The 25,637-nt window shown below is 45.6% G+C and overlaps 1 protein-coding gene across 1 annotated transcript in view; it reads right to left on the bottom strand.

Moving 5' to 3' along the window:
* The window catches only part of CPNE4 (copine 4), a 118,805-nt gene extending 93,449 nt beyond the window's left edge, over positions 1 to 25,356 (bottom strand). The window contains exon 1 of the mRNA XM_054385091.1: positions 25,177 to 25,356. Coding sequence (XP_054241066.1) covers positions 25,177 to 25,356 — 180 coding nt within the window. The remainder of the gene's footprint in view (positions 1 to 25,176) is intronic.
* Between the last annotated feature and the right edge of the window lie 281 nt (positions 25,357 to 25,637).

The following is a 25,637-nucleotide window of genomic DNA, read 5'->3' as shown; positions in this document are numbered from 1 at the left end:
CTTAGGACTCTGGGCACCTGCTCCTACTTGGTAGAGAGGCAGCAGGATTTTTAATCTCAGTCTTACAAAGAAGCACAACAAAACAACAGAACTCTGAAAATCTTCCACTTGTATTTAGAAATCCTGCAACCCCCCCCAGTTGGAACTGGCACTGAGCAGAACATCTTTCAACACCTGTGTCAATCACATCTCCAGTCTCACTGCAAAGGGGCAGTGGTTCCATCCCTTTACCTTGGGCAGGGCACACCTGCATTCCTAAATGCAATCTCTTAACTGTGACACACACCGAGCTACTGCAAGGCAAAGGCAAAACCCCACTACCTAACCACAAATTCCTCACAGTGCTAGCTTGGATTTGCCTCCCTGCAGCACCAGCCCACTGCACTGTTCACCCAGGCTCTTAATATATCACTGACCTCACAACACCACACAGCTGTGGAAACAGCTCAGAAACAGAAGCTGGAAGGCCAGGGGTAAATAATTTTGTTAGAAGGTAACTTACACAAAAAGCTCCAAATAAAAGTGCACTTTGCACAGTTTTCCTCAGCTGTAAAACTGATCACAGAAGAAAGAAAAAAATACAACATGTCTGTAGGAACAGTCAGCTAGCTTCTGGGCCAGGTGTTTCTCTCACACTGCTCAACCACTGAGATGTTCCTGACTTAAAAACTGAAGTCCAGACTTGTCATGGCGGTACTTGGATGAAGCCCTGGATGCATCAGAGAAAGCTGCACAACCTCTGTCCACTCCAGGTTCCCAAATTCACGTCAAAACTGTGCTTAAGTTCCAGTTTCTATGGATAAAATCACAGAGGTGATTGCTATAGCAAACCACCCAGAGGTTCAGAGGGAAGGGACCACCCGGATGTTCCCTGTAGAGACATCCTCCCTGGAGTCACAACCCGTGGCAGTTTGAGTTGAGAAACAGATGCAGCCATGTTCAATACCACATGTCTCTTTGGAGAGACTTCCTTGGTTCTCTAGCTACCTTTAGAGACAGCACTATGGAAAACATAGCAAGGAACAAAGCTGCCAGAAGAGCTGAGAGGGCAAAAATAGTAGAAGGCATTGCTGGCTTGGGATGGTGGAAGGCTGTCAGCCATCTGAAAAACCTTCTGGAAAGGCACTGCTCATCTCATGAGAAGGTCTGAAGTCTTTCAGGCATTGTGAAGGGCAAAGCCTTCCCAGCTGTTAAAAGAAGTGGGAGTGCTTTCAAGGTGGTGTGAAGGGCCACAGGCAGCCTGCCAGTGGCACATGGAGAGTGTAAGCAGTGTGAGCAGGAGTGCAAGCATGGCTGGGAGCTCAGCAGCACTCACAAGAAGATGCTGCCCCTGACACTGCACTGGTCAGCTGTAGGGAGAAACTTGCTGGACCTGGCTGTAGGTGCCTCTTGTGACCAAGAGCACACCCATCAGGCCTATACAGCACTCTCCTGTTGACAGCAGATGGACACTATGAGAGAGGCAGCTAAAAAGACCTCTCTCCAGCCCAGCACATGCTCTCCTGCACATGGAGTCCTGCTGGCTGGAGGAGGAAGCTGCTTTTCTACCATGGACTGTTTTTTTTCAACATTTCACAGAACTGCTGAGGAGCAGGGGGGCTGAACACTCTCCTCTGAACACTGAACAGCTACCCACACCTTCTGTCAAGTGCATCTGCTAGTGCCAACCACATCGTCAACACCTCTATTTACAACTTCACACGTTTGTAATGCATACCACTGCCAGATTGTGTGCACACACTACTGTCTACACCTGCTCCCAAAACTCAACCACACACAACTCATGGAAGAACTTCATGGCAAACAGAGAGCCTCATTCTTGGGCAGCCTGTGATGGAGGCCACAATGACCTGGTGGACTCCTTCAGCTGTGCTCCAAGCTGGGCAGCTGTAAGCCAGCTCTCATTAAGAAATCTTGCCTCTACCTTAAGGGACCTACAAGTCTCTGCCTGACAACTTCTGAGAAGCCATACAAAAGAAAGCATCAGCCAATATTTGCCCTGTTCCCAACACCTTTTCCATGCAGCCAGCCCTGGCCACTGCAGGAAACAATCAGCTGAGCCAGGCACACCTCAGGCAGACATTGACCATTTTTTTGTAAGATGTGCCAGTGGCAGCAGGCTGTGGCAGCCAGCTGCAGCTAACTCTCTTTTTATCATGGAAGGCGGACTCTCAGCATGTCCCATCAAATCCTGAGTCTATAAAATAACCGGATTTTAAAAGAAATATAGATACATGCATTTAACACAGACATGCTTTTAGAAACAGGCACTTTAATCCTAGCTGTAAAAGACCTGAGCACTTCAATCAGAGCAGGAAGTTTTCCATGTCTCTGAAGCAGACCATGCTCATCGTTTTTCAATTCTTTAACATTTCTATCCAAAACTATATTTTTCTTAGAGGGATAAACCTTGCTGCTGCAGTGCCCTGACAGTGCAGGTTATCAGCCCTTCCCAGGCTCAGTTTACCCAACTCATCTCCATGTTAGTCAGAAAGGCATCCAAGAAAGCCAGCAGAGCTCCAGATATCGGTCTTTGTTGCCCAAGTGTGCTACCACCCCACCTTGAAATACATCCAGGAATATCCAAAATCACTCAGAGAACCATACATCAGCTGAGACAATAATTAACCTCAGAGGCTCAAAACCTTTCACCTCTTGTTTTCCATGGCATCATTCATCTTGGTGCTATTCACATCTTGCTTATCCCACGGCAAGAGAGGAGAAATGCCCAGGAATAGCATAGTCCACCATCACCCACCACGTCTGAGGTGAGATTCTGTCTCCTCTTCTCCCCCATCACACCTGAATGCAAAGCACAGCAAGGTAACAAAGCAGCTGTGAGGCTCCTCAGCTTCAAGGCATCAAAGGCAGGGTGACAGCAGCAGGAGCAGAGAGGCATTCTCCCTCACTCTTCCCATCTAGCACAGGTACCACACAACTCCCACAGGGCTTCCACCGGCTGCCAGAAATCTCTCCCCTATCTGACAGGTGTAAGAGATATTATCTACTAAGAGATATATTTGTATCAGTGTGTTAGCAAACACCTAAGTATTGATTACTGATTTTTCCATACAGTATCAGGGGTTTAATGCAAAGGGAATATTCTTGGTTAGCCAGTGGCATCTTGGTTACTGAAGATTTCAAGATGATTTTGCACCTAAGACAAAAGAATTCCCAGCTCTAGAAACACGAATGACAGAGAAACTGAAATACAACAAAAAATTCTGTAAAGAGAACAACTTTTCTCTGAGAGCTAAAGGGAGAAACCTTGTTCTCCCTCTTCCTGTGCCCCTGCCATTGCAGGAGGAAATTGATTTAACCTCATTTACTGCTCTCTAGGAAGAAATCGTTCAGCCACGAGCCTCCCAGGGTGCTTCCACTGCTGTACAAACGCTCAAAATGTCACCACACTTACAAATGAGCAGAGCCCCTTGCTCAAAAGGCTTTAGTGGAGTCACCAGGAAGAGCCCTGGCCTGCAGGCTTCCTCCTCTCAGGGTGAGCACTTTACTGTCGGAATAATGCATGTGTCTCCATCAGTGGGCTCGGCAGAGTGGCTCCTGGCCTAGCTTCAAACACTTCCCTAGCCAGGTTTGACCTCGCATTCCCACCTGTGGGAGCTGGGTCATGCACCTTCCACGTGTGTAAGGTGTCCAGCAGGTTCTGCTTGAGTCTCTTCCTAAAACTCTGCAACAGTGTCCTCAGTCCCCTGCAAGAATGGTGTGGTGGGACCAGATCACTTGACAAATTGGGACAACAGTGATGAGCATTCATATCTCCTTCTGGCTTGACCCTCTGTACTAGTGCCTGCACTAAGGGTGTTCTCCACCTACAGAGCTGGCAGACAGGGGTGAGCTCTGGCACTGTCACAGATTCCCAGGCATACAGCTGACTCCTGCCCATGTCCCCTCCAGACACACTTGGATCTTGGGATCTCTAGTCCCATACAAACATCTGACTGCCAGCAGCTGTCAAATGCAGCTATTGCTCTTAGTTCCACCAACAAACCTGCTCTTTGCCAACGAGTTGGTTCCCTAGGATATTGTTGGGGTCTGCACAGGCTTTGCCAGCCAAGGGGCAACATCAGCTGTGCCCCTCGGAGCTGCTTGGGGGTAGAGCTACTCAGGCCAAATGCTGACTACAGGAATCTGGCCTCTGTTCTCCCTTGCTGTCATCACTTTGCCTTGAAATGGTTTCACTGGGGGTGAAAAGTAAGCATATGTTACAGCAGTATCACTTGCAGTGCTACACAGGTGGCAGTATCCATCATCATATGGCATCCACTGCAAGCAAGCTAGATGTGAGAAGGCACAATGCCAGCCCAACAGACAGGAACAGACAGAGTGAAAAACACATCACAAAACCAAACCTGAACTCCTAGAACGTAAGTCAAGGAGCCATACAATTCATGGACAGTGCACGTAAAGTGAATTCAAGGAAGGGGTTGAGGGAGAAGAGGCAGGGAGGTGAGGATATAAAATATTCAGAAGGTGCTTTTCTCCACTCCCTGATGCAAACTTCTGCTGCCCAAACCCAAATGACCTGCCTCAGCAGTGTGTATTTCTTGTTCTGCTTGGGTGTTTAGGTTTGTTTGGGTTTGGTTCATTTTTACTGCGTGTACAGATGCACTCCTGGCTGCAGAGGGCATGTACTGGTGGCTGTTCAGCACTGAAATGCTTGGCAATCTCAGAAGCTTGTGTGTGTATGTGTGTACACACCTCCAGAGCATGCATACACCTGGAGAACTCACACCCTGCTTACTGGTGCCTTGGAAACCTAGGAACATGTGGTTGGTGCTGGGCTGAAAGTGAGACTGGCTGCCAAGGGGAAAAGTTTTGCTCCAAACACAGTGCAAAAGGTAAGGAAAACTGCTGCCCAAGGACTAGCCAAGTATCACACCACAGTGCTTCTCTTTCAGCAGGAGAAACAGAAGATTCAAAATCCAGTAGAAGCATAACAGCAAACAAAAGTCTTGGGAGCACCTTGTATTCAAGTGATTTCTCAGCTGGCTGGGACACACGAAGACAGCTGTCTCTTTACACCTCCTGCTCTCTGGAGTCCATCTCTGACTGCACAATGCCATTGCAGAAAGAAGGAGTCCCACTTCTTACCAAAAAGAGATGGCTAGAGCAGAAGCACGCAGCTGAGAGATGCTTCCCACTGCTCGGAGAGACCTGACAAAATACTGCAGGACAGTGTCAGTCACGAAGGGAAATGCAGAATGGTGACACTGGCTTTTGTAAATGATCCAGCTGAAAGCAAGGGAACATTTCTGAGCTGCCTGCTCTCTCACCTGGAACACCAACATCATCCTCTGTACATCTGAAGCATACTCACCAATGGTCTTCACAGACAGACAAGACACAGCCGTGCCGCAGGAGTCTGCAAACAGCTTTGGTTTTCTGACATCAAAACCATCTCCAGACAACACTCCTGACCACCAGGAAGGGTGTCAGAAAAGCAGCAGGATCTGTCAGAAAACCTGAGCCTGTGCCACAGTTCATAATCTGGTTAATAAAGCGGTACAGTATTAAAGCATGCAAGGACTTCATTCAAGCTCAGTTTCAAGCACACCCTTAAGCCTGTCCTCATCCTGCACACCTATGCTCAAGCCCAGATGATACCCAGGAAGTTAAACACATTCTTAAATTCTTTATCAAAAGAAGATGAGGGAAAGAGCATTATTTAAACAGAAGATGAATTATTCTTCAGTTCAGTCTCCCAGGGGTTTGGATGGGATAGCTGCTTTCACAGCATGCACTTCCCAATAGCCTTCTAGCACTTGAATCAAAGACAATGTAAAACTGAGCAAATAACTGTAGCTTTCACTTCCTTAGATTTTTTTAAGGCTGTGACCTGAAATCAAGAAAGAAACCACTCTATATCCTTATGCTCATTCACATGCTCAGGAATATAGATAAATCCTGGCACTAACATATTTATGTCCAAAAGAAATAACAGTAAAGTACAAATGAAAACAGTATAGCTTAAACCCCAGCATTTGTAACTCAGTGCATGTTACAGCAAGTCACTGAACACAGCTGGTGAGCTGGTGTGCTATCGACAGGCAGCTCATACAAGCATTAGCTATGAAAACTCCTACTTATATCTCTAGCAGTGAGTTAACAGTTAAAAAACTGCAAGATATTATCCTGAAGTATTCTCACTCAGATATAAACTGAATCAGTTTCCTAGTTTAATAGTTCTCTACAAGCTTTTTCCTTCCAATAACCTCTCCTCTAAGATCTGTCTGGTAAAGCTGCCTTTGCAGACTTGCCCTAAAAAAAGCACTGCAGAAAGTTAGAGCACAGGTGTATCAATGGATACCCTGAAAGAGGTCTCTGATCCCAGACAAAAACCTCTGAAATATTCCTGCAGTGTGATGTGCAGAACAGACGCTCACAGTTTGCCCTGAGCTCCTCTCAAAAGCCAAATCAAACCCATCAAAAAGTCCTATTTGGAATCCCAACTTTGATTCAAGCGTGGCTGCGCCCCGGCCAGAGTCCCACTACAAAGAAGATGATTTTCTACTGAATGGAAGATGAAATATTTATCCCATCTTTCTCCGAGCTGTCAGCTGCACTGAAGGGCTGCTGCATAACTCAGAACTCAAAGAGATGGTGGTGTCATATTCCATGACCTGAAGGCAAAGAAAAGCAGGGAGGTGGAGCTGCAGGAATGGCAGTCTTGCTGCAGACCAGCCTGGCCAAAGCCTCCAAGTGAAGGCAGTGCTGTGTTACTCTGTGTGGCACTGGCTGATCCAGCACAGTCTGACAAAGCCAGCTCAGAGAAGCTTCTGCTTCATGTCACAGAGCCCTCTGAGCTGGTACTTTTCAGTACTCAACAGCCTAAGTACTGTGTTGGCAGTTTCAGCAGCTGTTCCCTGACTGGGACTGGATTTCTGGTGACTTCCAGGACAGCCAGGAGTCAGTGTCTGTGCCTTTAAGAATGGCACAGGGAGCTCAGCCCATCGTGGCTGTATGACTTTTTGCACAAAGATTTACCTTCCCAAGCACTTATCAGCAGAACCTATTCTTGCTTTTAAGGAAGGAAGGAAATTAGCAGCCTGATGTAATTTTAATTGCATTAATAGGCAATAGCCATATGTTCTTGGCAGAAACTGCTATTGCTATACTACTTATGGCTTTAAATATTAAATACAACTCTCTTCTGCAGAGCTTCTTACTAATTACACTCCTAATTATTTTCTAACTTATATTTGTCTTGCTAAAAGCATTTTGGAAACAAATGACAACTTTCAGGCTAGGTGGATCCCATTCTTTTTTAATACAGCCAAGTGAGATTTAATTTGAAATCTGAAATTGCCTTAAAATATTGATAACATCAAGGTAGTTTTGCAGCATAAATTCAACCCCGTGACTAAAAGGAGCTCACTAAAGTTGGTGCACGCTTTAGGAATCTTGAAAGTGTAAAAAGATTGCATCTGAGAATCCTATCAACATGCAGATGCATCTCTTTCAGGAGGGAAACAAGAGTTTGAGGAGCTAAGGTGAAGATCTTCTTGCCAATTATCAGCAAAGTCAGCAAGTCCTTGAAATCTGCCCAGAGGCAGCCAGTTCCTGGAGCTCCCTACAGGAGAGGTCCTCCCACAGGGATGTTCTGCCCTCCCACCCAGCTTCTGCAGCAGCTGCATGTGAACAGCCACTGCCATGCCACACCTTTAGTGGCAGTTGCTCTGCTGACACAAACCAGAGCTGGCCAAGGCCAGCTGTAATTGATTGAACTCTCCAGCAACCCTCTTCCTGGGGAAACAGTGGCATTTCCAAAGCACCCTCCTAGATGAAACATTCCATTTGCATTAAACCTCATTTCAGCAGCTTGGATTGTGGTGGACAGACATTGAGAAGGACATTGCTGAAGTCTGTGACACAAATGCTGTGAAGCCTGAGGAGATGTTAAGCTCCTTTTTAGGGCCATGCAAGTTTCAACAGCAGGAGCCATAAGACAACAGCAGAGTCTGTGTGCAGCAGCAGCAACAAAAGGGTGGATGTAGCTTCTCTTAATGGCTGAAAGAAAAGCTGAAAAATGGGGTTTGCTTATGTCTGTGAACACTGCCTGCCAGAAAACAAAGCCAGGAAGTGCAGCAAGCCTGGGACATTCATGGAAGCACTTGCACATCATGAGCCCAGGAGGGAAACATAGCCGAAAGGCAGTTCTCCTCCTGCTAATACAGACAGAGCAGTTTGAGAGTCAAAAAGAAGGGAAATGCCTGCTATGACAGAGTTCCAAGTGGGACTCAGGAGAGCAAACTTGGCATTCACAAACCAGACCAGATCAAAATGTACAGCTCACTCTCAGATTTGGTTGTGGTTTGGTTTTTCCCAGGGCATCAGACACCAACAACACATGGCCTTAGAAACTGCAGTAGCTACAGGCAGTGAAATGCATTCAATGCACAACAAGAGGGGTGGCAATGGAAAGTGATGAGAAATCTCAGACCGGCAGTCTCCAGAATTTTTTGCTGCCTGCTTAGCTGAAGTTCATAGCCAGCCTATTGCCTTCACATCAGGTCATGTAGCACTTCGACTGACTGTTTTGTAAGTGGGAAAGTATAGATACCTGGTCTTCAGAAAGTGCCTGCTATAAGCATGCCATTGGCATTGGGTGTGCAAGGAAAGACAGTGCAGATGTCACCAATTTCCACTAGACACAGCATGTGAAAGCCTGAGGCTGTGCAGAAAGACAGCTCCTTGGTCCTGGTATGAGTGATCACTGTATGCCATCTCTGTATGTATCCATCCATCCATGTGTCCATTTACACTTGGAGTACTTGAAAGGTAAATGCCTGTACTCATTGAATGTAAATGTTCCTAATAGAAAGAGTTTATTTTAGGACAATATTTAAAACAATTGTTTCCTAGTTTAACAAAGTCAAAGTGCTGTAAGATTATCCATTTACCAGAACCCATCTGGTTCCAGAAGTATGTATACACAGTATTAAAAAAGATATTTTCTGCCTCAGGAATGCCAAACACCATTCTTCATGAATATGTATAATTAGATGTTCTCTGTGAGTGAGAAGTAGTAATTAATTCAGTGTTAAACATCACAACCTATTACTTGAACTCCATGGCAACCAAGACGGCCAACAGAGAAAATGAAATTCCAAAGTCTATTTTTAAGTTATTACGGTTACACATCACCCAGGGCTTCAAAGCCAACCTGCACTATTTTGGCATACAGACAATTCAGGTTCACTTCTCTAATTGAGAAAAGATTGGAGAGACAACTAACAACTTCTGCTTTTATTAGACAGTGAGTTACTGCTCCCATGACACTCCTGAGTTTGAGGGCAGGGGAGAGGGAAGGTGCCCACTCTGGTACACATAGCACTCTGGGGGACCACACCCCAGGGGGTTCCACAGTTTCAGACACACTGTTCTCCTGACTGGACCACCACATGGGGTTTTAGGTTCTGAGCTCAGTGTCTGAACCAGTGAATTTTACCCTGCGGCTCACTAAGGATCAGGGTAGGCTGTGGAATGCACCTGCCAATCAGTGCATCTCCAAATACTCTGGTTCAGCCAGGGATGCTTGTACCTCTGCATTGTCTTCTCACCCACACAAAGCCAGCAGTGACCATGACAGAGTTCACAAGCTTTGGTGGCTTAGGAACAGGGAACAGCAAGATAAAAATCAATGGCATTCAGGAAGGCAAATTTCAGCACACACACAGCTGCTACCGCAGCCTCATGGGTACACTGGTCTAGAAGAAAAAGGCAGTGAAGAGAGACACTTCCTCAGATAAACCCACGGATGGCAGATGTACCAACAAACTCCTGGATGGAGGTAAGGCAGCACAAAATTGCTAGAGGAGGGGTTGGAATGTCCTGAACACATCCTTGGCCTTCGATTCAAGACAGTTTACATGCACCAGGTCAGGCTGTTAAGGACAGATGCAAAGTGCAGTACAAGAAGATACTTTCAAAGTCAGGGAAGCCAAGGCCACAGTCAGATGCAAGTAACAAACACCAAGACAGCTGCTCCTGAGTAAAACTGAGACCTTGCCTTGGGATGTCACCTGGAAAGCAGAAATTCAGAATGGCTTTTTTTTGCATCACCGTTTCATTAAGCACCAATTAAGCCTCAATTAATACCAGCAATAGATGGCAAGACATCAGTCTCTAATCAGGGAAAAAAAGGATGAGAGAACACCTTGGCAAATCAGACATTTCCAGTCTGGGCTGGCTTCTCTCTGAGAAGCTGTTGACATTCATCTTGGAGGTCCCCTGGGACACAGTGAGTTACCAGAAGACTGCAGATTGGCATATAATGAAAAGGAGGTGCCACAGACGTATAAACCCAACAGCTTAGCTTCAATTCCCAGAACTATGACAGAATAAATAATCAAACTACTTGCAAATACCTAGAAAAAACGAGATGAGTAACAGACAGCATGGCTCGGTCAGGAAGGAGCCACATCAAACCAGGCTAATTTCCTTCTACACAGGATAATGGCCTCTGGGGATAGAGCAGCTGTCATATTGCTTAAGTAAGCCTGCCTTTGATTTCATGGCAAATTCTCTAAACCAAAGTGGAAATATTAGTAGGTTCTAGAAACGGTTGGAAAAGGCTGCTCAGAAAGCAAACATGCAGGCATTCAATGATATTCCACAGGGAAGTGTCCTAGGTGTGGCAGGACTGAGTATTTCTCTTAATGAACTGAAGACTAAGGTTGTTGGAAACAGGACTTCAGGCCCTCCTGGAAAGCTGGCCAGCAGTCAGTGCATATGCTGCTTGTGAGCAGTATCCACACCTCAGCAGCAGTCACTAGGGGATCCCCTGGCCACACAGAAGGCAGTATGTAGATCAGCAATGGACACATGACAACTGTTCCTTCACACTGCTGGGAAGAGAACAAACATTTTACAGCTACTTACGAGGAGAGTTACAACCTGAGACACACAAAACAAATCTTGCCATTCAGCTCCACCCAGCTGCAGTACCTGCTCAGCTTGCCTCACTGCATTTCAAACCAGGAATGACCACCTGAAGCATGCCCACAGGCAGGTCACTGAAGATTGAGCACAGCTTTGGCAAACATGACTTAAGAGGAAAGACTCAGCAAGCTGGGCTTGCTGTCCTGAAAAGACTGAAAGAAATCTAGAAACTTCTATTTCAGCACAGGAAGGGAAAGTCTGTTCTTTGTGCTCAGGGGATTTAAGTGCTGAAACTGCCAAAAAAAGCCCAAACTAAGATCAGAGGCAATTGAAAGTACACTGAAATAAACTGAAAGAGCAACAGTGCTCCAACAGTGCCTGGGTAAGCTCTGGAGTCCTCAGCACTGGAAGTCTTGAGGAAGAGGTGAAACATTCAGGTACAGAAAAAGGAAAAGGTCCTAGGCCCTTTCCAGTTCTGTAAAGTACAAAGGATGGGCTATTGGATGGGATGAAAAGTCATGGAGCTAGGTGAAACTTCTGCCCACCCAGTTCCCTCTCAGGTAAATTTAAGAATAACAAGTTAGGAATTTGCAGTCTGCTCAAAAGTGAGACTTCACAAACATCTCACCAGCAGAGACTGGAAAGAGTGATTGGTATTCTCTCCTTTTTCTGAGATGCAGCACTTCAGGGAACCTGGGCTTGCATGTAATTACATTATGGATGCACTTCATATACCAGTGAAACCACAAACCTAACTGATCTGCCACTTACTGACCCTCCAGAGCAGCTCCTCTGCTGATAGAATACAGCCTGGCTCTGCTCCCTGCGGGGCAGCTTCACAGGTTTATTCCACTGGTGATCTGCATTTACATTTTCATTAGACTGCTGAGGAAAGGAATCACCAAAGTCTTTATGGGAGCAATCCATCAAGGAGCACAGCTGCTGACAATGCCAAGACACTGCAGTGGCTGATTCTGTACTGAAAAGGAAGGCACAAAGCACTCACCCACCCATGGCATTTTTATGCTTCAGTGAGTAACCTCTTGGAGTTTAGGCAACAGCCCCAGAAGAGCCAATCTCTCAATGGCTAATTCCTGGGAAAACACTTTCATATAAAGTGCACTGCATCCCCCAGGAGAGACCATTACCACTCATCACCCAAACGTTCACTTGTCGATACTCTGGCACAGCTCCCACCGTGGGTGTGCAGCTCAGCTCTGACCTTTGGTTTTAAAGAGGCATACCATTGCACAGGTCTGGATTCAGACTCTTTTGTGGGACCTTACAGATGTGCTCTCTCCTACTTTCCCCACACAAAGCAACCCACACATTTTTTTGGAGTGGAGGACAGGCAAGCAGCAGAGAGTCATTATGCCAGGAGGTCTGGCATTAAGCAAAGCAACAAACTTTATAACATCTTTCCCTGAGGAGCACACCACCTCCCTTTTCCTAATTAACTGCCTCTTGTTATCACATTGGACTCTGCCATTCCATGCTGTTATATGTGACAGTGATGAGGCTGAAGAAATCTATTGAAAGAAGATTTAGCAGCCTACCTCTGGTGACCTCTGGCTTCTTCACATAACACTGTTTATTACAGAACAACTTGGAAGAGAAGTGCATGCACTGAGGCTCAGCCACTGTGCTGCTGAGACTGCAGTGGATAAATTAATCCTGAAACAGGGCTGAGGCTGAGCATGAACCACTGGACCCCTGCTGACAGCAGGGAACTCCTGCACCAGGATCTAGGAGGACTGTGTTTTATATTCAGTTGCATTTCAGCAGAGCAGTGTCCAATGAACTGGCTATTTGCCAAAGAACACACCCTGGGAGACTAATCAGGAGGAATGACAAACAGATCAGTGAACTGATGCTGCCCTGCCAACAGGAGGAAGACAAGAGATGCCAGGCCTGGCAGCACTGCCAGGGCAGGTGACAAAGAGTGTTTAACAGTGACCATGTATACAACCCTAATGAAGCCAAGCAGGAGTCAGCTGGACAAATACTGAGAGCTGTGTAAATGTAAATCCCCCATTACTGACACTTGCCAGGGCAATGAGAGCTTATCCCATCTGTGCATCTTCATGGTTCCACCCTGTGCCCAACAGCAGCTGAGGCTGCACTGCCTGACCAACAGCAACACCACCAGCCCATGGCTGCTGCCCACTTGGTTAAATCAAGCCTCAGGCCAAAGCAGCAGCTCCCCTGAGCAAAGCAGGAGCAGCTGGCACACATCACAATGCCACCCTGCACTGCCATTTCTTCCAGAACAAACCCAGTAAGGCTCAGATCCTAGCTGGCCTCCTCACAAAGCAAGCAGGCCCTCTCTGCTCAGGGAGCACCATGAGGCAGAACTCAGCCTTCTGTGGTTCCACTGCTGCCGAGGGAGGGAGGGAGCCAAAGAACTAGCAGGTTCTAGAACTATCCAGATCACTTCTTTGTCTATTTAAATGGATGATTAGGAGACTTGAGTAGTCTAGGACCTCAAAATGGAAAACACACAGAAGGGGAGCAAAACTCCAGAAAGACACAAGGAATATGCATCTGTAGCCCCTGCTCCACACACTGAGCAATCTTCACTCTGCTGTTTGGAACAGGACATTCCAGTAAGTGTTCATGCATGCTGGATCCTTGCAGAAAGACAGATGAAAGGGATTTCAGAGACAAGTAGTGCTTCATTGCTCACAAACCCATTTTATAATTCACAAGAAATTTTACTCTTTCATATTTATTTAACAGCCTTCAGGAGACACATTCCCAGTTACATAATTGGAGAGCAGTATTTCCTGGCTGCATTTTTGCTCACTCTCTTTTGAGAAGGTAATATGGAATGAGGGGTGGGGAGGGGAAATTACTAATTATTTCCATTTCAGTGAGTTTCATGATTCCCAGCTGGAGATTAGACTCACAGCACACTGCTCTAATGACCACAGATCTTTCCATAAGCACCATGGAAAGGACAACATGTGGAACAATGGCATCCTGGCTTTCCTGACAAATTAAATCATGAACCTGCTCGTGTCACTGCAGAGCTTGACAGGCATCATGAGGGACTGTTAGTTTTGACAAGCAGTGTCCTCCTCCATCATTGAGATGTATGTGTGAGAAGGCAGCAAATCTTACTTGTTGCTTATGCCTGGTGCTCCTTTTGTTTGTGAGCCTCTTGAGTTTGCTAAGTGGGAAGGAAGTAACAACTCTACCTCCAGAGCTTCCCCACCCCTACAAAACAGAACATTAACATCGTTTTATGACCTAGATACAAGACTGATGGATTTTGAGATCTTTACTTATATCAGAAGAAACACCCAACACAATAACCTTCCCCTCTAATACTCACTCAGGCTAAAGCTGGCTGCACGGCCTCCAAAAGCCAACAGGATTTTTCTTCTCCTCCCTGGGATTCAGCCTAGGACCCAGAGACAGTATGCACAAGTCAAGGACCCATAAATGAGTGTGTTCAGGAACACACATGGAACTGCCTTTTTCCTCTCCTCTCCATGCTGTTTAAAGCAGGGACACAACTGGAGGGAACACGCACCAGGGCCCTACCAGTGACAGCTGAGCATCACCAGAGCTCTGTCAAGGCTTCATTTTGTACCACAGGAACAGTCCATCGAAGCACATTCCTTGACCTGCTACCCTCAATCACAGAATGGCAGGGGTTGGAAGGGACCTCCAGAGATTGAGTACAACCCCCCTGACAGAGTAAGGTTGCCCAGGGCAGGCTGGACAGGAACACATCCAGGTGGGTTTGGAAAGTCTCTTTTGCGCAGCTCTCTCTCTACAACAACCTTCAGACACTGCTGTTAATTTCAGTGGCCCAAGGACACTTCTGGATTCAGCACTTGTGTGTAATATTTATATCTACAGTGAGGTTGAAGAAAAAAAAAAAAGGGCAAGGAAACAGGGAATCTATAGAAATTTTACAGCAATTACAGATGTTGAAAAACAAAGCAAGAAACCATCATGAACCCCAAACTACCAAAATTTGGATATAAAACCACATTCATGGATTTGTCCACTGCAGAACCCATTTTCAACCCAGGTCATAAGCTAGGCTGAGTTTGATGGACTCATGATTCCATTTCTCTAGGTACTAGAATCCAATCTGCAAACTGGGAGCCTCAACATCTTAATATTAATTTGTGCCCTCAGCTTTGATCATTTAAAGGTCAGAGAGCCATAAATCCACCCACTTGTATTTATAGCTTGTCTGATGAAAACATCACCTAAAGCCTGTTTTCTTGCTCGTCCTTACATTTAATTTATCTAGCCCAAGTGTCATACCTGCCCTCACCTTGCAAAGAGACAAGGACACTTCCAAACTTCAGTGTAAAGCCAAGCCACTATAGGATGCTCATTCTACCAGCAAATCTTATCTGAAAAATCCCATCCTTAAGGCTAATCAAAGACCACCTGCAAGATATTGGTTGGTAAGAAGCCGCAGGGTTTGCAATGAAGGTATGCAAAAGCAGAGTGGAACAGTGCTGTGTGTGTAAATTATGCATGTTTGTTATTAAATCAAACTCCTCTTCTCCTCCCCCCTCCACTTATCACACAAGTTGTCATCTTTTATTTACATGCTGTATGATACACAGCCCAAACAGAGAGGGCAAACATCCACAATACAAACAGGAAAGGGGGAGATTTGCATTTAAGACATGAATATGCATTAGCAGGCATATTCAGACGTTGCAGAGATCTTTTAAAAGCAAGACCGTTTCTTTAGACAAGCCCACTGCTGGAAATGCCACTCTGTGCTCCCCCACCCTCACAGCATACACAGCACCCATATTAGAACTAGTCAAGATCCTGAGTCAGGTCCAAAGCCAGAGACTGAAAAGGAGTCACACCACGGTCAGGTGGAAGCAGGGAAAGCCTCAGGAACAGAGGGAGAATCCATTCATAGCATTCTCCCTTTTCTCTGTTATTTTCTCCTTCTAAGCTAACTGTAGCTCCACCCCAGAAACAGAAATCCTTCCACAGCTTTTGCTGACTCATGTATTTTTATATTAAACACTGTGGAGCATGCCAAAGAGAGAAATGGAATTACAGAAGTACCATAAATATAGTAGGAAACTCCATCAGCTTTCAACCATTCTTTGCTGCCAAAGAAATGAAACCTCCGGTTCCTTCCAGAGGTAATGCACAGAACCCACTGCTGCAGCCAGACCATCAAACCAGACCAAGGCACAGGAGCCAGTGCTGCAAGCATAAAGCAGGGCTGCCTAATCCCTTTGCAGGCCTTCTTTGGCACGGAATTTGCTACCTGTGATGAAACTGCTGCATAATTTCAGAGGAAGAAATAATTGTGACCTAAGAAGTAAGGTAAGGAGAACAAGTCTCTCAGTGTTACTGTCTCAGAAAACCACAGCATCGTTAAAGAATAAGCAATGGAAACAAGCTGGACTGACACATCACATGTTCCTGGAACAAAGGATCCCCAGCTCACACAGCACTCTGCTATCACACTGGATGGGGTACCAGAAGGAAAGAAATGTCAGACTTGTTAGCAGAAATTAACAGCTCAGGTAAGCAGCAGTTAGGAAATGTACTGGCAGCAGGACTTCACATGAAGTCCCTTTGCCTCACCTCACAATAACCTCAGCTCAGTCTAAGACCTGAAAGCAAGTTAAAATACTTCACTGTCCTGTGACTGACTTGGATGGGACTGCTCACAGCAACATCAGTGCTCCCAGCTTGGGACTGCTTCTAGCTTGCACAAATCAGGGCCACATCATTCTCTCATATGCTGTGTAATGAACGTACATCTTAAATGAAGAAAAAAAAAACCACAATAAAACAATCAATAGTAAAACCTATGATAAAAAAATATCTCACCTTGGGAGGGAAAAAGGGATCAAGTGGTTGCACTTGTCAATATCAACAAGATTGGCTCTATTTTGAGTTCTTCCACATGGAAGAGCAGAAGAAGCTAAAACCAGACAAGTCTAACCCACCCCAGGCCCATTCTCGTGCACAGCACTAGCAACTTCCCATCCTCACTTCTCCCAAGCTTTGCAGGATCAGGAGTGTGTACAGCCACAAGCTGAACCAGATCCAGACCATGATCCAGCAGGGTCCCCAAGAGAGTGACAGCATGCTCCTCCTCACAGTTACTGCTGACCCAGGGCCCTTCCCTAAGGCAGGACCCACCACAGCAATGCCACCATCAGCTCACTGATTGTGTACAGGAGACTCTCAGCTTCACAGACCAAGACACAACCCAAGCCACAGAGGATATGCCAGCATTGCTCACTCGAAGCTACTGCTCTGCAAGCAGCAGTCATCAGGAGTCAGAGCACTCCCTTGCTTGCTACAATTGCCCAGCCACAGACTGCTGCAGCCTGCTGTTGATGCTGGACGGAGCAATGCCCTCAGCCGAGAAGCTGCCTTGGCACAGTGAACGGGCGGCACTGCGTGCACACCAACTCATGCATGCTGAGCTATAGGCATGCAGAAACGTTTACAGGATCAGTATCAAATACCCACATTCCTCTTCAGAAGCTCTCTATATAATCTGCAAGTAGATTCAGACCAATTATGTATTTCATGAGTAATTATTCTAATTAAACTGACTGGTAGCACATTAGCGATTCAGACAGCAAACAAAACAGTCAGACTTTACATTCTCCTCCTCCACACCCCAGTGAAATCTCCAGCACATCTTAGGATGTTTTATTTATCTCAAGCCAAGGCAAAAAGACATTCAGCGTTTCCCCAAATTAATTATATCAGCCTCCTCTAGCTTCGGATAAGAAACCCACCCAGTGCAGGGAGACGCTGATCTGTTTAATGCCTTCCTCACTGCAACTGCAAGTAGCTGCAAACTATCAGCAGGAGCTGCCGTTGGCAGCTGCTTCTTGTACTGCAGGTCCTTCCTGCCTGGTCACACTGCAGGGAACCCCCAGTGACTGGCTCTCTGTGACAGCCTCAGCTGCGCCCAGTCCCATCTGTGTTTGTCTGCAGGGGACTGGGCACTCTGTGGGGAACAGGAACTAAAATCCTGGTGTTTAGGAGAGCCTCTTGCTGAGAATAGCACCTCGTTTCTGTAGAGTTGAAAACAAAGAAAGGAAATGCCTGTCCTGGGTCACTTTATACAAAGAAAGCATCATGAAACCCTTGTATTTGCATTGGGTATTCTGAAAGCATCCAGAAAGTCACAGTGGACTTACGGCTCAAAGGCAGGTGCTCAGGGCAGCAAGCTCCAGCATGGAGACTGCCTGTGCAGTCACAGAGTCTCTTCTGTCTGTGGGTAATGATGAGCCCTAGTTCCATGACGATTCCTTCCCTGCACCTCAGCCCACAGCTCTGCTGTCTCACAGGGGGCACAGGACAGCCCATCCTCCCCAGAGAGCTGAGTGTAACTACAGGATTGGTTCTGCTCCCTTTCACCCTGGACAAATCAACACACAATTCACTGCAGTGCTTATCAGCATTGTTCTGATGAGAACATTTCATTCAAACACTGAACTGACATGGCACAGTTGGCTACTTGTACATCTCTGTGCTTTCTTTGGAAACCTGAGCCTGTCTTCCTGAGTAACCACTATGCATAGCAAAAGAAAAGAAATACATGACAAAAAATGTTTGATAGATGCAGCATTTCTTTGGGTGATATTCTTAAGACAGCTGGCCTTGTAAGGCCAGAAGAGAATCATAGAATCAGTCAGGGTTGGAAGGGACCACAAGGATCATCTAGTTCCAACCCCCCTGCCATGGGCAGGGACACCTCACACTAGATCAGGCTGGCCAGAGCCTCAGAAGATCATGATCTGCTGCTAAATTTGGTTGGGAATTGGAAGCACTTCAAACCCTGAAGAGCTCAGCACAGTGCTGTTCAAATCAATTCCTCAGCAAGTACTCAAAATTGGAAGAAAAAAAATTTTAATTACCCTACAAGGTGCTGGCCAGGAGTTCCAATTGCTTCTAAAATAAGATCCAGGTGCTCTTAAAAGTCTAAAGCAGCCTTTTAATTTTAAATTGCTCTTCACTGCATGTGCCATGAATACTGATCTTTAAAAGCTGTGTCTTAATCAAATCACTCCATATTGCAGAATAATTGGGTAAAAAAAACAAGAAGAAAGGAAAAGGTGTAACAAGACAGTCCTGCATAAGTTAAATGGCAGGCCATGTTTAATATTTTCTCCAAGCAGAAGGTAACAAAAGATATTCCATGTATGTTTTGCTCTCTTTTCTCTGCAGCTTAAGTACAACATTTCACTCCATTGCAAGCTGCTACTTCACTTCAGCTCTATCAGACTGGCTACTATCCAGAGGGATAGCATTAGGATTATTTATACTGTGATAGTACTTAGAGACCCTGACCCTTACTATTATTTGCAAATAAACCAGAAGAGAGATTTCCTGCCCCTGAGATCTTACATCCAAGCAGTTCACAATCAGAGAACAGCAAGGCAAGGAACTAGGTAAAAAAAAAAAAAAAAAAAAAAACACCAAACCACCAGAGCAAGAGGACTGCTCCAGGGCTGAGTCTGCATGCAGGCAGGTTTAGAACAACACTGGAATTTGTGACACTGGATGTAAGGTTTAAGAGAGGGGATGATGAACACATCCATCACACATAGCTGCTGGAACGTGCCACATGAAACACGGCTCTGCAAACACCAAGATCAAACTCTTTCCTACAGAGACTGCACCTTCTGCAAAAGGGGAGAGTATCCAGCACAAAGCAACCATCCTGATACAAACCTCAGGGATGTATGGTCCCACCTGAACTATGTGACAAAGTTTGGATCCTGTGGGATTATTCCACTGAGAATGAAAATGGGTTAGAATCATTGACCCACTGGACACTGAAAAGGGATGCAAGCAAATACAGGTCCCCCAGCTTGTCATCTGAGCTAGTGCAGTATCAAACTGCTTCGTAGGCAGGTAACTATTTCATAACATGGAAATACACCAATGGAACTCCACAGGTCTTTTGATTCTTTCACTGCCATGGCTCTCAGAAAAAAAATCCTCCTCTTCTGTCATGCCTTGAGGACAGGGAAACTGAAGAGATTTAGCAGGACACACAGAACTAGAAGTCAGCTGCTGCTGCAGCTGGGGCACAGGATCACACAGCTCTGGTGGAGAGGAAGCAGCTAGCCCAAACACAACTCAGCTAGAAAACAGACCTCAACAGTGCAAGGAATTGCTGCTTGAGCCAGTGGAACGTTATGGTAGCTCACATGCACTGGCTCACCATGACAGCATTTGCCTTCAGCTCAGACAATTTGATTCCAATGAGCCCATGTTTGAAGACTGGTTGATTTTAAGAGATGGGGGAAAACACTCTGTCCATGTTTAAACACTGAGACAAAAGGGAGGCTCACAAGGAGTGATGGATGAGACAAAAACAAAACTCAGAGTTATTATAAAATGGATTTCAAATAAATAGCCATTTATTACTATTTGGGGTGTAAAAAGAATTATCTCATCAAAACCTAATGATGTTCATGTTTCTGAACTAGGCACTGGAGGAAAAATATTCCCAGTGCCAGCTTCTAATCATATATCTGCTAGCACAAAAGATTTTACAGCCTTTAGTTTTATGACTTCTGACTTTGCTTAAGTAGTTGAAAAAGACCTGGGGGAGGAAGAGAGGAAAAAAAGGGTTTTTTTTTATTCTTAAGAAGGCAATACAAAATGGTTTTGAGTTTATGCACAGATGCTTGTAAAAATGTACTCAGTGCTCTAGGAGTGAAGCAGATCCTGAGGAAAGATGTTCTGGAGGATGTAGTGGAAAACCTGACAGCAGATCCTGCACGGAGAGACTTTTTCTTTTTTGCTTTTTTTTTCTAAAAGATATTAAGGCCTGGAAAATAAAATTTCCAATTAGATGAATTCAGGCTGAGAACAGACAGAGATAAAAAATTCAGTTAGCCTGCAGCCTGACCCTGCAGCCTTCCAGTGGTGTTGGGAAGAGAGGAGCTGTCTGTCATTCGCACCATGTAGACAGACTCAGGGAAGTTTACCAGCAGCAGAAAGCAGAAGCCAAAAGCAAATCTTGGCAGCTGCAGAGGTTAGCAAGCAGCTCTCAGCAGAGAAGCATTCAGTATCATCAATGTGCACTTGACAAGACAGCAGAGCGAGGTACAGTGTCGAGTTATGGGGATGCAATATTGTGGACATGCACACACAGACACAGTACTGGGAGTGCAAATAGACCCCACAGCTTTCTGTCACAAGCTAGAACAAGAGGGGTCTAACAGCACCCTAAAAAAAAAAACCTCTTCAGCATCATCTTCCAGGAATATTCCTTAGGAAATGAACGCAGCAGAACAGCATTCCCATTCTTTCCTAGGTCTAAAGGTGCCAGCAGATCATCACTTGCAAGACATGCAGGGCACAGATCCATGCCTAAGATAAAGTATTCTACAGACCTTAAAGATCCAGGCAAGCTGGAGAGTCACTTTTGTACTTCCTTGACCTCACGCTTCTTCATTGTCAGCAACCAGTACAGGTGACATGGGGTTAGGCAGGACTGAGCCTGATTCCATACATGTGCTCATGGGGGGGTTCTTTTTTCCATCATCAACCTTTCAGTTCCACCCAAATGCTTTTTTTACTCTGTTCATCTCCATGCACTCAAGAATATCTATTGACGTAGCTTTATTTATACATGTATATATTTTATGTGTGTTTTTCCGCTTCATGGTGCTTTTGTAGTTATTTTGGAGCAGTTTGGTAGAGCCATGGGCTGTGTCAACCCACAGACTCCCTTGTTTTATGGCTTGCTGTCCTCTGTGGTGGGCTGTAACAGTCACAGATGGTTAACATGAGACAGACTTTTGGGTATCTATGGAAACAAGTAGCTGAAGTCTGCCTAAGGGTCTTCTCTTCAGATGCCTCCCCTGTGCTAGGAAGGGGCCAGGAATCTCCCCACCCTCCAATACTCAGAGGAACCAAAGAAGATCAGAGATGCTGGGAATGCAAACGGGGAGCTGAAGCAGGTGAGGAGGATCCTAAGTGATGCTGCTCTGGCAGGGGGGTTGGACCTGATGATCTCTTGAGGTCCCTTCCAACCTCTGATATCCTGTGACACTCTGAGGCAGAGGAAGGAGAATGATGCTGGAATTAACTCAGAAATGCAACCAAAGAAAAATCAGGACTCGAGGTAGTAGGGAGTAACAGAGGTGAAGAGCAAGACTATGGCCCTTCCTATAGCTTGACTCACAGGCAGCCGGTTTAGCAGGCTCCGCTGGTATTCCACACTAATTAGTTCTGGGCATTTTCAAGATAATTGGTCTCTACTGCTTGCATGAAGGTCTGTGCGGATCTTCAGGGTTAGGGAACCAACCAACCTTCAGTTTGTTTGAATTGTGCCAAGCTGGTCCCTGAAATCAAGTGTCATGCCAAATGCCAAGCGAATGCCAACATTGAAAGTCATGGTTTGGCCCCACATTTGTATCACAGCTCACTGAGCTTCAAATTTGTGACTTCACACAATATTTTAATAACAACCCCCCCCAAACTTCACTAAATAAACTTATCCATCCAAAAAACGCCACCTAATTCCATCAACATTCATTCTAGCAACTGCATGTTGTCTTCTGGTGCTGCTTTGTCTGCTCTGCAGTCACTTCAAGTTTAGAATCTCAGGGGAACAAGCGAACTCTCCAGCTGCTGCTCACATCCACAGACAGCACAGACCGTGTCCTGCTGCAGAAAGCTGTCAGGGTACACCCACAGGAAGCACTCCCAACCTTCAAACAGGGCTGCTGTCTGCTGTTCCCATAGCTCCAGACAGGATGTCCTGTGTCTGCATCGGGCTGCAGACAGACACCTGCTGAGCTGACACAGGCCTCGTGTGCCCAGCGCAGCCCAGCTGCTCACTCGAGGGTCAGCACAGTGTGCACTGGCCAGGCACAGGCTGCAGAGTGCACCCCTTGAGTCCTACTATTTCTAGCAGTATCCACAAGGCAGCCCCATCAGCCCGAGCCCACTAGCTTTCAGCTGCATCTGGCCCAGGCAGGGGCCATGCAGGCAGTCCTCAGTACCTTCCATACCTTCCAAGAGCACAACACACAGAGAGCACAGCTTGGATTTCAGGCACCTTCGCCTCAGCTGCTCCACATTCACAAACCTGCTCAGTGTGGGCATTTCCGTGATACTGCATTTTGTTGCAGTCTGTGTAGAGATATCCAGCCTCTAAAGGGATTTAAGGTGTCTAAAAATCCAAGACAAGTCCATGAAGTCACTAAATCCATAAATGCAAAACTCTTCAGTTCCTCCTTGGGTATTTCTTCAGTGATTTCAATGTTGAATAGTCTCTCTTCACTGGTAACTACTTTTTTTTTTTTTTAATTGCTAGTCTGCTAGATCAGCAGCAGAAGCAGCTGATTCCTCCAGACAAATTATGCCTTCAGCTATACCTGAGTGACTCTGTTCAATTTAGCTCAGCAGTTGGAGCTTAATTAAAAATTCCATCAAGAATGGGCTAGGCAGAAAAGGAGAAGGCTCCTTGTGTCAGAGCTCCATTAGCTCTGCAGCACTGATGGCAACAGGAAGTAATAAAAACTTTTGTTCACACTGAAATGAAAATCCTGGCCTATTAATTAGACAGGAGGAGCAACTGCCATAAGATGAGAATTTCATCAGTGAGATCTGTTCCGCAAGAATTCAGACAATCACTTCCCAAATTAAAACCCACCTCAGATAAAAGCTGGAAGTGGGGAGATTCAGGCTGGACGTAAGGAAGAAGTTCTTCACCGTAAGAGTGGTGAGAGCCTGGAATGGGTTGTCCAGGGAGGTGGTTGAGGCCCCATCCCTGGAGGTGTTTAAGGCCAGGCTGGATGAGGCTCTGGCCAGCCTGATCTAGTGTGAGGTGTCCCTGCCCATGGCAGGAGGGTTGGAACTGGATGATCCTTGTGGTCCCTTCCAACCCTGACTGATTCTATGATTCTAAAGAGAATCTCCATTATATGGAACTCAAAGCTACTTATCCTGCTCATCACTGGCCACAGAAACTGTGGAATGCGCTCAGCTCTGCAGAGAACTGAGACAGCCCAAAAGATTTCAGCCTGGCCTTTCCAAGCTGGGGTGTTTCAGTTGTTTTGGCTTTCAATCACTAATTTCTCCTGTTCCAGTGGTTACAAACACTGCAGCTAAGTGCTCCTTTCTACAGGGCTAGCAAGAGTTACCTGTCTTGGGGCTATCCCCCTACATTTCTAGTTACATAAAGACACTGTTTTTGTAGCACTAAGACAATTGTGGGAGTTTTATTTCTTCTTACAGACTGATTTTCTACTAGGGATGTATCCAATGATTCCACAGCAGTGAACTAAAAAAACGAATGCCAGCAAAAAGCCTTAATGTTTTGTTTGGCTGGTGCTGGCTCTGAACTGGAAATGACTCAGAGCTCCACAGTTCAGCACCACATAACTGGAATAACTGGAACAAAGCTCTAAGTTTGGCAAACCTTGGTGAAAAAGCTAAATTACTATTCTCGTGTGCTTTATGCTTTTGCATTTGCTTTCTGCATTTGCTTACAGCTGCTATCCTTTGACAGAGAGCACAATCCTGTTATGAATGCTGAAGCTGTTGAAAAGAGAGGGATAAATGTGCACAAAGAAATGGATTTAACATATCCCTTAATTTCTCATATGCCTACAGCCATTAAAACTCACAGCTTTTAGCTTGGTTAACTACAAACACTCAAGTTTTTACTTTCAGGTAAAATAACCAACAAGATCTCATCTAAAATACTACATCCCATTCAAAAGTTCTTTAGTTACAATGCTTCCAGTTAGCAATCAAATGGTTTCTAAGACTGGGTAGAATTGCATGTTTGAATAAAATCCCACCTCATGTTATCTGCAAAACAAGGCAAACTCATAAGGCAAAAATGCCTTAGAGTTACCAACTTCAACAGCAATTCTGGCTGTAATGCCCCAAATTTGCAAATCGAGCTGCTGTCACCCAATTCTTTGCCAACTAGTCACAGCAGTTCTCTTTAGACTGGGATGCACCACAGCCAGTAGCATTATCTCTGCTATTAGAGAGTTCTCATGAAACAACAAGGCCTAAAAGAAACAAAATTATGATGCTTCAATCTTTAAAGTGGCTTCATTTTGAATTTAGACTCCAAAGAGAAATTTAAAGTGTCACTAAGAGTGTAACTCCAAGGGTGTTGATGGAGAAAATCTCCCCTCACTGTTACAAGATCTTGCTCTAGGCTTCCAATTCTCTTGGTTTTGCTGTTGGAATTTTGCCTCTCTTTGTCTCTGCCATTCCAACACATCACAAGAATCACTGCCTGCTGTCACTCACCTCAAACCACTGGCCATGGGACTGCATTTTGAGGATGACACAAGGGTCTGGTTTTGAGAGGGCATCCCTGTCTGAGATGCCTTTGCATGCCACTCGCAGCTCCACTTTAGTCAGGCATGGGCTGTTGAAGATTCCCAGGGTGTTGGCTGCTGACTCATAGATGTTGCTCATTTTCTTCATTCCTTTTCCTGAAAAACAGAGTAGGGGCATTAAGAGCACAACACAGAGCACAGGCCTTGCCATGCAACATTCTGCTAGCCAGCTGTGAACAAGGTCCAGAGAAAGAGTGGGGGGGGGGGGGGGGGGGAAATAAACCCAAAGGAGTAGCCATAGGAGCAGACAGACATTATGTCTAAAAATAAGCCAAGTCCAGGATGAAATTTTCCACCGTGTCCCCGAACTCTGCAGTGTGACCTCAGCTTCCAGATCTGTTCCTGCTTGTAGAGCCACATTTCTCCAGG

This window comes from Indicator indicator, chromosome 11 (assembly GCF_027791375.1).
Source record: "Indicator indicator isolate 239-I01 chromosome 11, UM_Iind_1.1, whole genome shotgun sequence".
In the NCBI taxonomy this organism is placed as follows: domain Eukaryota; kingdom Metazoa; phylum Chordata; class Aves; order Piciformes; family Indicatoridae; genus Indicator; species Indicator indicator.
Note: the sequence above shows the minus strand (reverse complement) of the source record. Positions and strands in the feature narration are given on the sequence as shown.